The 17,559-nt window shown below is 47.2% G+C and overlaps 1 protein-coding gene across 1 annotated transcript in view; it reads right to left on the bottom strand.

Annotated features, from left to right (window-relative positions):
- CNTROB (centrobin, centriole duplication and spindle assembly protein) overlaps positions 1 to 17,559 on the bottom strand; it is a 43,403-nt gene that overhangs the window by 22,229 nt on the left and 3,615 nt on the right. The window contains exons 5-9 of the mRNA XM_058182173.1: positions 16,184 to 16,349; positions 9,219 to 9,335; positions 7,798 to 7,914; positions 7,185 to 7,283; positions 4,887 to 5,102 (exon numbers count right to left, since the gene is read on the bottom strand). Of these exons, the coding sequence (XP_058038156.1) occupies positions 4,887 to 5,102; positions 7,185 to 7,283; positions 7,798 to 7,914; positions 9,219 to 9,335; positions 16,184 to 16,349 (715 nt within the window). The remainder of the gene's footprint in view (positions 1 to 4,886; positions 5,103 to 7,184; positions 7,284 to 7,797; positions 7,915 to 9,218; positions 9,336 to 16,183; positions 16,350 to 17,559) is intronic.

The following is a 17,559-nucleotide window of genomic DNA, read 5'->3' as shown; positions in this document are numbered from 1 at the left end:
GGGTGTAAAACCGACGGAAACCCAAATCCGGCTTGGTGCCAATTTTGATACGTCCCAATAAAATATATGCCCTTTGAGGAATTTGCCTGCCTCGGAATTCTCATTGAAGGAGGAAGTATTATTTGGAATCCTGACATTAAACCGGCTCGAGGTTCCCGCCGGTTTTGGACGCTTGGCTCGTGTTTATGACGGCTGTTGTAGTGTCCAGTGATCTCCCGTCCCCCCCCCTTTTGCGACTGCATGATTCACTTAACAACTGCAGGGGAAAGGTCATAAAAGACGGGTGACACTCACTTAAGGACTGCCTTGCTTGGGCTCTATGGCGGTCGTAAGTGTAAGGCTCCCTAATATACACGCCATTTGGAGAAAGAAAAGCCATTTTCATTAGCTATCTCCATTTAACAGATGAACAGAGTTGGAAGGGACCTTGGAGGTCATCTAGTCAAACCCCTCCCCCCTCACCCGCCCAAGCAGGAGACCATGAGGGACAACGCCTCACAAAATTCATTAATAAGCCTTAAAAAAAGGCATAAAAGATTTCTTTCCATCCCTACCTCCGTGAGGGACACATGAATGAGGACTCCTGGGTTTATCAACCTGGCATTTCATGCCACTGAAATTCCATCTGCAGGGTAGGTGTGCATGAAGTCCTCGATTTACGACCACAGTCGGGACTAGGATTTATGCTGCTAAGCCAAGAGGTTGTTAAGGGAGTCACATGCAATTCTGCGACATTTTTGGCTCCGACTGCTAAGCAAATTACTTGAATCGCTTGTTACGTGAATCGTCAGGTGACTTTGGATCAATCACCAGGAGACGGTGAGTTCTAGTCCTGCCTGAGGCATGGAAGGCGGCTGGGTGACTTTGGATCAATCACCAGGAGACGGTGAGTTCTAGTCCTGCCTGAGGCATGGAAGGCGGCTGGGTGACTTTGGATCAATCACCAGGAGACGGTGAGTTCTAGTCCTGCCTGAGGCATGGAAGGCGGCTGGGTGACTTTGGACCAATCTCCAGGAGACGATGAATTCTAGTCCTGCTTTAGGCAGGAAAGAAAGTTAATGACTTTGAACCAATCACCAGGAGACTGGGAGTTCTAGTTTCACCTTACAGATGAAAGCCAGCCAGGTGAGTTTAAGCCAGTCCCTCTCTCTTAGCCCTACCCACCTCACAGGGTTGTTTTGAGGAAATTAGGAGGAGGAAGGCGTATTAAGTACGTTTACCACCTTGGCTTATTTCTAAAAATAATGAAGGTGGGGTTGTAAAGAAATGAATAAAAATTAAAACAAGCCAAGGTTTGTGGCAACAACGGTTACCACAAACTGGTATAAAATACAACAAAAGTATTGTATAAAACAGGGATCTCCAACCTTGGCAACTTTGAAGTCCACAAGTCTTAAAGTTGCCAAGGTTGGAAACCCCTGGTATAAAATACATTTTATAGAAAACATTGCCCCTTCCCGAAGGGCTAGACTACAGTCCCCAGTATCCCCAGCCAGCCCATTTCCAGGAGCGTTGAGGGTGATGGTAAGTACAGGTAGTCCTTGCCTTATGACAGTTCATTTAGTGACCGTCCAAAGAGATCACAGCAATGCAAAAAGGGACTTGCGACCCTCTTGCACGCTTAGGCCCGTCGGAGCATCCCGTGAGTTACGTTCGGATGCTCGGCAGCCAACTCACGTTTACGACGGTTGCTGTGTCCTAAGGTCACGTGATCCTCTTTTGCGGACTTCTGACAAGCCAAGTCGGGGGGGGGGGTGAGGGGGGAACCAGATTCATCTGGGAACCAGATTCACTTCCAGACCTCCGAACCTTCCGTCGCGAGCTTAAAACACACCTATTTATCTGCGCGGGACTGGACTAGTTTTTAAATTTTATAGGGGTTTTAATTGGTTTTAATATTTATACTATTTTTAATAATTTGGCTTTTGAATAAGTTTCTTAATGGTTTTCTTAATTTGTATATATATGTTTTTTTATTTGCCTGTGAACCGCCCTGAGTCCTTCGGGAGATAGGGCGGTATACAAATACGAATAATAAATAAACAAATAAATAAATAAATGTGTGACTAACTTAACAACTTCAGTCATTCAATTAACAACTGTGGCCAGAAAAGTCGTAACATGGGGCAAAACTCACTCAATGAATTTCTCACTTAACAACGTAAAATTTTGGGCTCCACAGTGGCCGTAAGTCGAGGACTATCTAGCCATATTCACATTCAGACCCACAATCTGGCATTATATCTTTTTTAGGCCCTCCAGAAACCAGCTGAGCCAATAAAGCAATGTTCCTCCATTGTGGCAGTTTGAAGATGTGTAGACTTCAACTCCCAGAATTCCTCAGCCAGCCAGCCCCACCCCACTCCAGTATTCCCAGCCGGCTCTGCTGAGGAATTCTGGGAATTGAAGTCCCACTGCCAAAGTTGAGAAACACAGCAAATAAAGAACGTTGCTCCCTTTAAGAAACTTCTTAAAAGCTCTCAGGAAGCAGTTTAAAGCTACACGTCCTTATTTTCAACACCTTTATTTTTTTTTCCCCCATCATCCTGCCTTTCCTCTGAAGCTCAAATCACTGAGGACTAGAAACTTCCCAGAGCAAAACCTGAAAGGCAGGTAAGGCACACACACACACAATATCACTCTATTTATCCAGACTTGGGTTTATTAGTATGCATTAGGTTTTTTTATCCTGTCTTTACAAGTAACTCAAGATGGTGAATATACTTGCTCTCCTGCTCCTATTTTCCCCACAACAACCCTGTGAGGTGGGTTGGGCTCAGCGAGTGTCACCCAGCCAGCTTTCACACCTAAGATAGGACTAGAATTCATCCTCCCCTGGTCACCTAAGTCACTTAGCCAGCTTTCATGGCTAAAGCGGGACTAGAACTTCCATCTCCTGGTGATTGGCCCAAAGTCACCTAGCCAGCTTTCATGGCTAAGGCAGGACTAGAACTCCTGTCTCCTGGTGACTGGCCCAAAGTCACCTAGCCAGCTTTCATGGGTAAAGCAGGACTAGAACTCCCATCTCCTGCTGATTAGCCCAAAGTCACCTAGCCAGGATTCATGGCTAAGGCAGGACTAGAACTCCCGTCTCCTGGTGACTGGCCCAAAGTCACCTAGCCAGCTTTCATGGCTAAAGTGTGACTAGAACTCCCAATCTCCTGGTTTCTAGCCTAGTGCCTTTATCACTATACCACATTGGCCCTTCGCTGTTGCTGGGACTCTAACTTCACTTCCAAACCTGTTATCCTCGGCTTAATGACGGGTGAGCGGTTTGACCAACCGGCCTCTTTACCTCCAGTTTGCGAGCTGGACCGATTCCAAAGGGGAGACCTGGTCACCACCGCCACCACTTACGGTTTGGGAAGGCCGCCGTTTTTCCACCTCGCAGCGGGGCCCAATCAGCTGCAATTCCTCCCAGACCTGATGCTCCATTGCAAAGCCAAGCCTTCCCTGGGACAGCAGTCCCAGGAATGGAGTTTTTCAAGGTGGGGGTCAAGGGGTAGCCCGGCCAGGAAAGGCCATCACCGTGCCAAATTGGATGGGTGTGGCTCCTTTTCTCCTCTGGGGAGCCAGCTATCTATCCCCAGCTGCTAGGATACAGGAAGTCAAAAAAAAAAAGAAAAGAAAGAAAAGAAAAGAAAGAAGGGAAGAAGGAATTTAGGGAGTCTGCAACCAGCTCAGGAAGATTGGGATAACAAGGGGTGAGTGAGAAAGCTGATGGGTTGACAATAAGAATATATATTGTAAGAGTGCAGGAAAAAGATGCTAATCTGATGGGCTGGCTCTCGTGCAATTCATTCTCCAATTTCCTTATTTGTCTCCTGCCTTCCTTATTTTCACGAATAACTCAAGGTGAGGAACATAGCCAACAACCCTGTGAGGTAGGTGGGGCTTAGAGAAGAGGGAATGGCCCAAGGTCACTAAGCCAGCTTTCATAGCTAAGGTGGGAGTAGAATTCACCGTCTCCTGGTGATTAGCTCAAAGTCACCCAGCCGGCTTTTGGGAATAATGCGGGACTCGTAGTCTCCCGGTTTCTAACCTGGTGCCTTAACCCCTCGACAAAACTGGCTCTGATAGAAGAGGATATTTGTAGCTCAGGGTTGGACTGTGGGGTCCTCGGTGCTCTCTGAGCTTGGTGGTTTTCCTGAAGACATTTCATGACCAGACTAGGTAACATCATCAGCGCTAGAAGGGAGTGGAGAGGGAGGGGGAGGAGGAAGAGGAGGAGGAGGAAGGGGGGGAGGAGGGGGAGGAAGAAGACTGTGGGGTCCTTGGTGTTCTCTGAGCTTGGTTGTTTTCTTGCAAATATTTCATGACCCGACTAGGTAAGGAAGGGATGAAGAGGAGGAGGAGGAGGGAGGAGGAAAAGGAGGAGGGGGAGGAAGAGGAGGAGGGGGAGGAAGAAGAGGAGGAGGGGGGAGGAGGAAGAGGAGGGGGAGGAAGAAGACTGTGGGGTCCTTGGTGCTCTTTGAGCTTGGTGGTTTTCCTGAAGACATTTCATGACCCAACTAGGTAACAACATCAGTGCTAAAAGGGAGTGAAGTTTGCAGAAAGGAACAGCAGGAGGACGGTGGGGTCCTGGGCGCTCTCTGAGTTTGATTGGTTGCCTGCAGACGTTTCATGACCCAACTAGGTAACATCATCAGTGCTCAAACTGGCCTCTTAGCTTTACGCTGTGGTCTTTCGCTTTACCAAAAAAAAACACCAACCAAGCGGCCTTCTTGGACGTCAACCTTAAGAGGGGCTAACTCTCTACTCCCTCCTTCCGCAAAGATGGATGCAAAGATGGTAACTCCTTGGGCCGTGTTCAAATTGCGCTTTTGGCTGCCGAGAGCCACACGCCACCCCGACAAGGCGGGCCGAGAAGAGGCTGTCGCCCTCACCTTCTCCTTCTCGAGGTGAAGCCGGCTCTCCTCCTGCAGGGTCTGGTGCCGCTCTTCCAGCTCTTTCTCCCGCTGGGCCCAGCTCCTCTGCTGCTCCTCCAGGGTGGCCCGCAGGACGTCCTGCTGGCGCCGTTCCAGATCCCACTCGGCCTCCAGGTTCTGCACCCGGACACGTTCGGCCTCTAAGCTGTAGGACAGGGTGGTCTTTTCCTTCTCCTGGGGGTGGGGGGGGGTGGGTCGGGGGAGGGAAGAGAAGTGGGGTGGGAAAATGAGAGAGGGAAGAAGAATAAGGCTCAGCTTCGGGCAGCTGGTTTGCAGACCTCAAGACTTATTCTTAGCTCTCTTTTTTTTTAGGTTTAACCCTGGTTTACCGAGTAACAAGAATTGGAAGGGACCTTGGAGGTCTTCTAGTCCAACCCCCTTCTCAAGCAGGAAACCACTGTGCCGTTCCAGACAAACGGCTGTCCCGTCTCTTCTTTAAAAACCTCCAGTGTTGGGGCGCTCACAATTTCCGGAGACAAGTCGTTCCACTGATTAATAATAATCAGGGAATTAGCAGTGAATTCCTGTTAGTAATCACTTATTATTAAAGAGTGGGTAAACCTCCATTTTTTACAACAGGGTTCTCCAAACTCAGCAACTTTGAAGACTCGTGGACTTCAACTCCCAGAATTCCCCAGCCAGCTCTCTTTTTTTCCTCACTTTGCTGAAGTCAAGATATATTACGCTTACTGCATACCCACCCTCTATGAAGAAAGATACTCTACGTGGTTGGCTGGGGAATTCTGGGAACTGAAGTCCACCCGGCTTAAAGGGGCCAAGGTTGGAGACCCCCGGATTACAGATTGCAAGGTTGGGCTCTACCTGTCAGGTGAAATCTTTAATGCAAGGTCAGCCTCAAAATCAGCCCACCCACCCACCCTCCCTCCCTCCCTCCCTCCCTCTCTCTCTCTTTCTCTCCCCTTCTCTCTCTCTCCCCCTCTCTCTTCTTCCCTTTTTTTTCTCTCTTTCCCACACTTTCTGTTTCTCTCTCTTTTTCTCTTTCCGTCTCTCTCTCTCTCTCCCCCGTCTCTTTGTCTCTTTGTTTCTTTCTCTCTCTCTCTTTCCCACACACTGTTCTCTGTTTCTCTCTTCCTCTTTCTCTCTTTTTTTCCTCTCTGTCCCCCGCTCTCTGTCCCTCTCTCTCTCCCTCCATCCCTCCCTCTTTGTCCCTGTTTTTCTCTTCCTCGCTCGCTCTCTGTCCCTCTGTCTCTCTCCTTCTCTCTCTCTCTCTGTCCCTCTGGTTTTTTTTCTCTCTCTCCCTCCATCCCTCCCTCTCTGTCTCTGTTTTTCTCTTCCTCACTCTCTCTCTGTCCCTCTCTTTCTTTCTCTCTCCCTCCCTCTTTGTCCCTGTTTTTCTCTTCCTTGCTCTCTCTTTCTGTCCCTCTCTCTTTCTCTTTCTCTCTCTCCTCTCTCTGTCCCTCTGTTTTTCTCTTTCCCCTCCATCTCTTCCTCTCTTTGTCCCTCTCTGTTTTTCTCTTTCTTTCTCTCTCTTCCTCCCTTTCTCTCTGTCCCTCTCTCTTTCTCTCTCTCTCTCTCTCTCTCTCTCTCTCTCCCCTCTCTTTCCCTTTTTCCTATCTTTCCCACACTTTCTGTTTCTCTCTCTTTTTCTCTCTTTCTTTCTCTCTCTCTCTCCCCCATCTCTTTTTCTCTTTGTTTCTCTCTTTCCCACACTCTTTCTGTTTCTGTTTCTCTCTTCCTCTTCCTCTTTGTTTTTTTCCCTCTCTCTGTCCCCCGCTCTCTGTCCCTCTCTCTCTGTTTTTTTCTCTCTCTCTCCCTCCATCCCTCCCTCTCTTTGTCCGTTTTTCTCTTCCTCGCTCGCTCTCTGTCCCTCTGTCTCTCTTTCTCTCTCTCTCTCTGTCCCTGTTTTTCTCTCTCTCCCTCCATCCCTCCCTCTCTTTGTCTCTCTGTTTTTCTCTTCCTCACTCTCTCTCTGTTCCTCTCTTTCTTTCTCTCTCCCTCTCTCTCTGTCCCTCTGTTTTTTCTCTCCCTTCACCCCTCTCTCTTTGTCCGTTTTTCTCTTCCTCGCTCTCGCTCTCTGTCCATCTCTCTTTCTCTCTCCCCCTCTCTCTCTGTCCCTCTCTGTTTTTTCTCTCTCCCCCTCCATCTCTTCCTCTCTTTGTCCCTCTCTCTGTTTTTCTCTTTCTTTCTCTCTCTTCCTCCCTTTCTCTCTGTCCCTCTCTCTTTCTCTCTCCCCCCTCCCTCCCTCCCTCCCTCTCTCTCTCTCTCTCACACACACACACACATATCAGCTCTTACCAAGATCTCTTTCTCCCTGCAGTACTGGCTGGCCAGCTGCTGATCCCGGTTGAGGGAGGACAAGGCCTGCTGGAGTCGCCCTTCCAGCTCCGACATTTTCTAAAGAAGAACAAAACCAACATGGAAGATCCTTCAGGACAGATCCAACCTGGAAGCACAGGTAGTCCTCCATTTACGACAACAATCGAGGCAAACATTTATGTCACAAAGCGAGACATTTGCCCCCGTTTTACAACCTTTCTTGCCGTGGTTGTTAACTTAGTAAGTTGATCGTTAAAGTGACTCTGGCTTCCCCCATGATGACTTTGCTGGTCAGAAGGTCGCAAAAGGGGACTCAGGTGACAAAGGGACGTGGCGACCGTCATAAATACGAGTCGGTTGCCAAGCGTCTGAATTATAATCATGTGATCGGGGAAGGGGGCGCTGCAATGGTCGTAAGTGTGAAACATGGTCCTAAGCCACTTTTAAGTTCAAACGGTCACTAAACGGACGATTGTAAGTCAAAGACTACCTGGAAATAAAGGTCAGCTACTGTGAAGAAGAGAGGAGGGGAGGAGGGGTTCTCCCGTGCGCAAGGGCAGGGGATGATGGAGCCCTGCCCCAAAAGACCCACCTCCTTCTGCCTCCCCAGCCCCTGCTCGGCAGCCTCCTTCTCGGTCTGCAGCCTCCGCAGGGACACCGTCCGCTCGGCCTGCTGCTGGTTCCAGCCTTCCACAACTTTAGCCAAAGTCTGGCGAGAAAAAGGAAAGGAGAATCGGTTTAAAAAGAAACCACGTTTCTCGTCACCTAGAAAACCTTTTTTTTTTTTCTTCCTTCCTCCAGGGAAGAGAGACTACTACGCCATCCATGCTCCCCAGATAGCCCAACCATGATTGGGGTGGATGGGAGATGGAACCTGAAAGATTTTGCAGAAGGTTTTTGGACTAGGAAGGTTCTCTGACTCAGGAAGACAGAAGAGAGGGTGAGGTTCTGGCATTGAGAGACAGTTTGGTCTAGTGGTTAAAGCATCAGGCTGAAAAAAAATGGGAGTTCATGAGTTCTAGTCCTGCCTCAGGCATGAAAACCGACTGGGTGACTTTGGGCCAATCACTAGGAGACGGTGAGTTCTAGTCCCACTTTAGGCATGAAAACCAGCTGGCTGACTTTAGGCCAATCACTAGGAGACGGTGAGTTCTAGTCCCACCTTAGGCATGAAAACCAGTTGGCTGACTTTGGGCCAATCACTAAGAGACGGTGAGTTCTAGTCCCGTCTTAGGCATGAAAGCCACTGGGTGACTTTGGGCCAATCACTAGGAGACAGTGAGTTCTAGTCTTGCCTCAGGCATGAAAACCAGCTGGCTGACTTTGGGCAAATCACCAGAAGACAATGAGTTCTAGTCCCACCTTAGGCATGAAAGCCAGCTGATTGACTTTGGCCCAATCACCAGAAGATGGTGAGTTTGAGTCCTGCCTTAGGCATGGAAGCTGGCTGGATGACATTGGGTCAATCCATAGGAGACGGGGAATTCTAATTCTGCCTTAGGCATAAAAAAAACAAAGGGATTGGGCGAGGAGGAGGAGGAGGAGGAGGAGGAGGAGGAGGAGGAGGAGGAGGAGAACGAAACGACTGTAAGGTCCTTATTGCTCTCTGAGCTGGGTGGTTCTCTTGCAGATGCTTCATGACCCAACTAGGTAATATCATCAGTGCTGGTTAACCCCACTTCCTTCCGGCACTGATGTGTCATCTAGCTGCAAAAGTCTGCAAATAAACAAAGGAGCTCAGAGATCACCCAGGAGGCCACATTCCTCCTCCTCCTCCACCCCCTCTCCTTCTCCTCCACATTGCAAACCCTTCCAGCACTGATGATGTTACCTAGTTGGGTCACGAAATCCCTGGAAGAAAACAACCCAGCTCAGAGAGCCCCAAGGACTCCCCAATCCACTAAGCGTAACCTCCTGCGGAGACCCAGCCGAGCCTGCCCCCCCCCCCTTGCAGAAATTCTTCTCCCCTTGTCTCCTCCTGCCCCCGGCCCCCACCGTCCAGCCGAGGCTCACCTTATCCAGCTGCTCGATCATGCCGTCTTTCCTCTTGTCGGCCGAGATGGCCACCGCCAGCTGTTGCTGCAGTTCCAGGATGCGGTTCTGGAGGACCTGGATGTGCCGCTCGCAATGCTGAGAAAAGACGGGAATAGATTAGAATAGAATAACTGAGTTGGAAGGGACCTTGGAGGTCGTCTAGTCCAAACCCCTGCAGAATAGGATAGGATAGGAAAGGATAGGATAGGATAGAAAAATAGAACAGAATAAAATAGAGAATAGAATAGAATAGAATAGAATAGAATAGAATGGAATGGAATGGAATGGAATGGAATGGAATGGAATAGAATAGAATAGAATAGAATAGAATAGAATAGAATAGAATAGATGGAATAGAATAGATGGAATAGAATAGAATAGAATAGAATAGAATAGAATAGGATGGAATGGAATGGAATGGAATAGAATAGAATAGAATAGAATAGATGGAATAGAATAGAATAGAATAGAATAGAATAGAATAGAATAGAATGGAATGGAATGGAATGGAATGGAATGGAATAGAATAGAATAGAATAGAATAGATGGAATAGAATAGAATAGAATAGAATAGAATAGAATAGAATAGAATAGAATAGGATGGAATAGATGGAATAGAATAGAATAGAATAGAATAGAATAGAATAGAATAGAATAGATGGAATAGAATAGAATAGAATAGAATAGAATAGAATAGAATAGAATAGAATAGAATAGAATAGAATAGAATAGATGGAATAGAATAGAATAGAATAGAATAGAATAGAATAGAATAGAATAGAATAGAATAGAATAGGGCTAATGAATGGAACGGAACGGAACAGAACAGAACGTAACGTAACAGAACGGAACAGAATAGAAAATATGGAATGGAATGGAATGGAATGGAATGGAATGGAATGGAATAGAATAGAATAGAATAGAATAGAATAACAGAGTTGGAAGGGACCATGGAGGTCCTCTAGTCCACCCCCTGCTGACTAGACTAGACTAGACTAGACTAGACTAGACCAGATTAAACTAGAGTAGAATAACAGAGTTGGAAGGAATCTTGGAGGTCTTCTAGTCCAGGGGTCTCCAACCTTGATAACTAAGAATTGTGGACTTCAACTCCCAGAGTTCCTCAGCCAGCTGTGCTGGCTGAGGACCTCTGGGAATTGAAGTCCACAAGTCTTAAAGTTGTCAAGGTTGGAGACCCCTGGACTAGTCCACCCCCTGCTGAATAGAATAGAATAGAATAGAATAGAATAGAATAGAATAGAATAGAATAGAATAGAATAGAATAGAATAGAACAGAACAGAACAGAATAGAAGCAGAGCCGAGCAGAATAGAATAGAATAGAATACAAATAGAAAAACAGAGTTGGAAGGGACCTTGGAGGTCTTCTAGTCCAACCCCCTGCTCAGGCAGCAAATGGTTATCCAATCTCTTCTTAAAAACCTCCAGTGTTGTGGCATTTACAACTTCTGGAGGTGAGGGAGGGGGGAGGGGCTTGGATTGGGGGCAGCAGGAGGGAGGCAGGGAGGAATGAAAGTGGGGGATGCTGCGGGACACCCCTTCCTCAATTAATCCCTCTGTATACCGCCCGTTTATATCTCTCGGCCCTGCACTGAACAGAGGATGCAATGAAGGGTCTGGATTGAGTTCAACAGATAGTCCTTGATTTACAACCGTTGGTTTAGCGTCAGTTGGAAGTTACAACGGCACTGAAAAAGTGACATGGGATCGTTTTTCACCCTTACGACCAACTGTTGCAGCATTTTCCCCTTATGGTCATGCGATCCAAATTCACATGCTTGGCAACCGGCACGTATTTTACGACAGTTGCAATGTCATATAAAGGTCATACGTGATCCCCGTTTAGGGGAAAGCCAGATTCCCATTTAACAACCGTGTGACTAAGTGAACAACCGCAGGGCTTCACTTAACAACGGTGGGAAGGAAGAGTCGAAAAATGGGGGCAAAACTCACTTCACTGTCTCGCTTAGCAACGGAAATGTTGGCCTCCATTGTGGCCATAAGTTGAGGGCTCCCTGGAAACACCTGTCTATCCATTTATTAATATCCCACATCTAATATTTTTATAAGCAACTCAAGGCGGTGAATACACATCATACTCCTTCTTCTTCTTTGGAAGAAGTTTGGTCACTAAACAAACTGTTGTAAGTCAAGGACTTCAACAGTTCGAAGTCATTTAGTGACCAAAGTTACGACGTCCCTGATCACAGGCTCGGCAACTGACTCGTGTTTATGACGGTCGCAGTTTCATGTGATCGGTTTTGGCGGCTTTCTGGGGAGCAAAGTCTAACTTAACAACTAAACTGGGGCAGAAGTCCCTTCTCAAGTGTTTCACTTAGCGGCAGGAATTTGGGGCTCACCTGTCGTAAGTCGAGAGGCAGGAAAACACTGAAAAATGGGGCAGAACTCCTTTCCAAAGTGTTTCATTTAGCGGGCAGGAATTTGGGGCTCAATTGTGGTTGTAAGTTGAGGGGCAGGAAAACGCCGTAAAATGGGGCAGAACTCCCTTCCCAAGTGTTTCACTTAGCGGCAGGAATTTGGGGCTCAATCGTAAGTTGAGGGGCAGGAAAATGCTGTAAAATGGGGCAGAACTCTTTTCCAAAGTGTTTCATTTAGCGGGCAGGAATTTGGGGCTCAATCGTAAGTTGAGGGGCAGGAAAATGCTGTAAAATGGGGCAGAACTCTCTTCCAAAACGTTCCACTTAGCAGCAGGAATTTGGGGCTCGATTGTGGGTCATAAGTTGAGGGCTACCTATATCCTCATTGGCCACAGGGCGATTCTTCCCCTATGGCAAGTGGACGTGGGCAGGTAAGGGGCGGTGAACCAGGTGCACAAGGACCGCCGGAAAGGTCACCGGAGGCCACACGAGCCGGCTGAGCCGAGGAGCTTTGCTTAATGTCCTAACACCACCTGACCTCCCCTAAGCCAGGCCTGCCTGTGGCTGCAAGAAAGCACCCGGCTGGTAACGCCAAGCAATCGCTTGTCCCGTTTCGAAGCCGCTCCGGGGGGGGGGGAACGTCTGCCGGAACCCCCTGTAGAGGCCGTGTGGAAGACCGTCGTTGTTGCGAGGAATCGGTGACCTTAAGCCTTTGGGAGGAGTTCAGAGATGAGCAACTAAGATGATTAAAGGCCCGGAGACTAAAACCTAGGAAGAACGGCTGCAGGATTTGGGTTTGGCCAGTCTAGAGAAAAGTGGGGGACATGATAGGAGTCTTCCAGTATTTGAGGGGCTGCCCCTCAAAGAAGAGGAAGGGGTCCACCTATTCTCCAAAGCCCCGGAAGGCAGGAGAAGAAACAACAGATGGAAACTCAGCAAGGAGAGAAGCAATTTGGAATTGAGGAGAAACTTCCTAACAGTGAGGACAATTAACCAGTGAAACTGCTTGCCACCAGAAGTTGCGGGTGCTTCTTCATTGCAGGCTTTTAAGAAAAGACTGGACAGTCACTTGTCTGAAATGGCACAGGGTCTCCTGGCTGAGCAGGGGACTGGACTAGAAAACCTCCAAGATCCCTTCCAGTTCTTTTTTTTCCTTCCCTTTCCTTCCTTTCCCTCTTCCTTTCCTTTCCTTTCCTCTCCTCTCCTCTCCTCTATCTTTCTTTCCTTTCCTTCCCTTCCCTTCCCTCTATCTTCCTTTCCTTTCCTTTCCTTCCTTTCCTTTCCGTTCCTTTCCTTTCCTTTCCTTTCCTTTCCTTTCCTTCCCTCTTCCTTTCCTTCCCTCTTCCTTTCCTTCCCTTTTCCTTTCCTTTCCTTTCCTTTCCTTTCCTTTCCTTTCCTTTCCTTTCCTTTCCTTTCCTTTCCTTTCCTTTCCTTCCCTCTTCCTTTCCTTTCCTTTCCTCTCTATCTTCCTTTCCTTTCCTTTCCTCTCCTCTCCTCCTCTCCTCTATCTTCCTTTCCTTTCCTTTCCTTCCTTCCCTCTATCTTCCTTTCCTTTCCTCTCCTCATCTTCCTTTCCTTCCCTTTCCTTCCTTTCTCTCTATCTTCCTTTCCTTTCCTTCCTTCCCTTCCTTTCCTCTCCTCATCTTCCTTCCTTCCTCTATCTTCCTTTCCTTTCCTTTCCTTCCCTTCCTCTATCTTCCTTTCCTTTCCTCTCCTCATCTTCCTTTCCTTCCTTTCCTTCCTTTCCTCCTCTTCCTTTCCTTTCCTCTCCTCTATCTTCCTTTCCTTTCCTTTCCTTCCTTTCCTTTCCTTCCTTCCTTCCTCTTCCTTTCCTTTCCTTCCTCTCCTCATCTTCCTTTCCTTTCCTCTCCTTTCCTTTCCTTCCCTTCCCTCTATCTTCCTTCCTTTCCTCTCCTATCTTCCTTTCCTTCCCTTTCCTTCCTTTCTCTCTATCTTCCTTTCCTTTCCTCTCCTCTATCTTCCTTCCTTCCTCTCCTCTCTCTCCTCTCCTCTATCTTCCTTTCCTTTCCTTTCCTTCCTTTCCTCTCCTCTCCTCCTCTCCTCTATCTTCCTTTCCTTTCCTTCCCTTCCCTCTATCTTCCTTTCCTTTCCTCTCCTCTATCTTCCTTTCCTTCCCTTTCCTTCCTTTCTCTCTATCTTCCTTTCCTTTCCTTTCTCTCATCTTCCTTTCCTTTCCTCTCCTCTCCTCTCCTCTATCTTCCTTTCCTTTCCTTTCCTTCCCTTCCCTCTATCTTCCTTTCCTTTCCTCTCCTCTATCTTCCTTTCCTTCCCTTTCCTTCCTTTCCCTCTATCTTCCTTTCCTTTCCTCTCCTCTATCTTCCTTTCCTTTCCTCTCCTCTCCTCTCCTCTATCTTCCTTTCCTTTCCTTTCCTTCCCTTCCCTCTATCTTCCTTTCCTTTCCTCTCCTCTATCTTCCTCTCCTTCCCCTTCCTTCCCTTCCCTCTATCTTCCTTTCCTTTCCTCTCCCCATCTTCCTTTCCTTCCCTTCCTTCCTTTCCCTCTATCTTCCTTTCCTTTCCTCTCCTCTATCTTCCTTTCCTTTCCTCTCCTCTCCTCTCCTCTCCTCTATCTTCCTTTCCTTTCCTTTCCTTCCCTTCCCTCTATCTTCCTTTCCTTTCCTCTCCTCTATCTTCCTTTCCTTTCCTCTCCTCTATCTTCCTTTCCTTTCCTTTCCTTCCCTTCCCTCTATCTTCCTTTCCTTTCCTCTCCTCTATCTTCCTTTCCTTCCCTTTCCTTCCTTTCTCTCTATCTTCCTTTCCTTTCCTCTCCTCTATCTTCCTTTCCTTTCCTCTCCTCTCCTCTCCTCTCCTCTATCTTCCTTTCCTTTCCTTTCCTTCCCTTCCCTCTATCTTCCTTTCCTTTCCTCTCCTCTATCTTCCTTTCCTTCCCTTTCCTTCCTTTCCCTCTATCTTCCTTTCCTCTCTCTCCTCTATCTTCCTTTCCTCCTCCTCCTCTCTCCTCTCTCCTCTCCTCTATCTTCCTTTCCTTTCCTTTCCTTCCCTTCCCTCTATCTTCCTTTCCTTTCCTCTCCTCTATCTTCCTTTCCTTTCCTTTCCTTCCCTTCCCTCTATCTTCCTTTCCTTTCCTCTCCTCTATCTTCCTTTCCTTTCCTCTCCTCTCCTCTCCTCTCCTCTATCTTCCTTTCCTTTCCTTTCCTTCCCTTCCCTCTATCTTCCTTTCCTTTCCTCTCCTCTATCTTCCTTTCCTTCCCTTTCCTTCCTTTCCCTCTATCTTCCTTTCCTTTCCTTTCCTTTCCTCTCCTCTATCTTCCTTTCCTTTCCTTCCCTTCCCTTCCCTCTATCTTCCTTTCCGTCCCTTCCCTTTTTTCCCCTTCCTTTCCTTTCCTTTCCTTTCCCTTCCCTTCCCCTAATTCTAATTCTACTTCTAATTCTACTTCTGTTCTGATTTTTTCCTCCACTTGAAGGAAAGTCTAGATATTAACTTGTTTTCGGGGTAAAGAAAAGGGGAGTTGAAATATTCACATACTTGAATCGAATTGAATGCTTCATTTGTCCAAGTGTGCTTTAGGAACACACAAGGAATTTATCTCCGGTACAGACAGTCCTCGACTGACAACAGTTCATTTAGTGACCGTTTGAAGGTACAAAAAATGACTTATGACCACCATTCACACTTACGACTGTGGCAGGATCCCATGGTCATGGGATTTACATTCGAATGCTCGTCGACTGACTCACATTTATGACGGTCGCAGTGTCTCGGGGGCCACGTGATCCCCTTTTGCGACCTTCCGACCAGCAAAGTCAGTGAAGAAACTCGATTCACTTAACAACCGTGTAGGATAAATTTAAGAACCGCAGTGATTTGCTTAACAACTGTGGTGAGAAAAATCGTAAAATGGGGGCAAAACTCAACTGAACAAATGTCTCGCTTAGCAACGTACGTTTGGGGCTCAATTGTGGTTGTAGGTTGAGGACTGAGAACTAACGGTCTGGGCACCCAATCGCTGCCCTGGATCCTTGGCCAAATGCCCTCCACCTGAAAACGACTTTAGGGTAGGAGTGCCAGTCTTGGAACATTTAAGACCTGTGGATTCAACTCCCAGAATTCCCCAGCCAGCCATATGGGGTAACTTTCTTAATAGATGGTGGATATGCAGTAAGTGTAATATATCTTGACTTCAGCAAAGTGGAAAAAAAGAGAGCTGGCTGGGGAATTCTGGGAGTTGAAGTCCACGAGTCTTAAATCAGGGCTCTCCAACCTTGGCCACTTTAAGACTCGTGGACTTCAAGACTCCCAGTATTCCCCAACCAGCCACATAGGGTAATTTTCTTAATAGATGGTGGGTATGCAGTTAAGCGTAATATATCTTGTTAAAGTCCACAGGTCTTAAGAGTTGCCAAAATTGGACACTCTGTCTCATGGGGTTACGGTTTAGGACAAACAAGGCGCCCCGAACTAGCATTCTCAATCCCAGTTAGGAAAGCACTTAGTTCAGGTCAATGTGGCCTCGCTTACCCACGATCCTTTGCAACCCCGCGGTGATCCCCCCCAGTCCAACTCACTTTCCGCCGGGCCTGTTCTTTCTCCAAAGCGTCTTTTAGCAAGCGGGGATCCAGTTGGGAGACTTGATCGTGGAAGTGACCCAGGCGCAGGCTGGTGTAGCGGGGGAAGAGATCCTCGAAGCTGGCCAGGGATCCCGGAGGGGAGACTTCGTGCAGAGGACGGGCGCTAAACGAAGCCAAGGGAAGCAAATTTAGCAAGGAGAAAAAGGCCAAAGGCAACAAGGAATCCAGCAGGAAGTTGCAAATTGTGGTTGTTTCCTTAATGGACAAAGCGGAAGTGATATAAACTGAACACCTCCACATGACATTTCCCATCGTACTACTTAGCGACTGATTTGCTACTGGTTGTTACGTGAAGACTACCTGTAACGGAATCTTGTAAGAACTGGTAAGTCCTCAATTAACAACCCTTTAGTGACCATTCAAAGTTACAACGGCACTTATGACCGATTTTCACACTTACGACCATTGCAGCATGCACGTGGTTACGTGATCAAAATGCAGACCCTAGGCAACGGACTCGTATTTATGATGGCTGCAGCGTCCTGGGGTCACGTGGTCCCCTTTTGCGACCGTCGGATGAGCAAAGTCAATGGGGAAGCCAGATTCACTTAATAACAGTGTTATTAATTTAACAACTGAGGCAATTCACTTAACAAACATGGCAAGAAAAGTCGTAAAATGGGGCAAAGCTCATTTAACAAATGTCTCACTGAGCAACGTACGTTTTGGGCTCAATTGTGGTCGTAAGTCGAGACTACCTGTATTGTTTCTCTGGGCTTTAAAAAATTGGTTAGGGAACACTTCCTGCCTATTTGCCTTAAGGTTATAAATTTAAATAAATAAGTAAATAAATTTGGTATTTATTTACTTATTTCTTTTGTGGTGTATATTGGAGGTGGTGACCCTTTGAAAGCTGCGTGCAATGAAATTTGATTTTAATGTATGCTGATTAGTGTACATTCTACTGAATCTATTCTATTCTACTCTACTCTAATTCTAAATTGTGTTCTGTTCTGTTCTATTCTAATTCTAAATTGTATTCTATTCTACTCTACTCCTGTTGTTCTGGTTCCGTTCCGTTCCGTTCCGTTCCGTTCCGTTCCGTTCCGTTCCGTTCCGTTCCATTCCATTCCATTCCCTTCCCTTCCCTTCCATTCCATTCCCATTCCATCCCCATCCCCATCCCCATCCCCATCCAATTCCATCCCATCTCCATCTCCATCTCCATCTCCATCATCTCCATCTCCATCTCCATCTCCATCTCCATCTCCATCTCCATCTCCATCTCCATCTCCATCCAATTCCAATTCCAATTCCAATTCCAATTCCAATTCCATTCCATTCCATTCCATTCCATTCCATTCCATTCCATT

This window comes from Ahaetulla prasina, chromosome 4, assembly GCF_028640845.1.
Source record: "Ahaetulla prasina isolate Xishuangbanna chromosome 4, ASM2864084v1, whole genome shotgun sequence".
NCBI lineage: Eukaryota > Metazoa > Chordata > Lepidosauria > Squamata > Colubridae > Ahaetulla > Ahaetulla prasina.
This window is presented reverse-complemented; position numbering and strand designations above follow the sequence as displayed.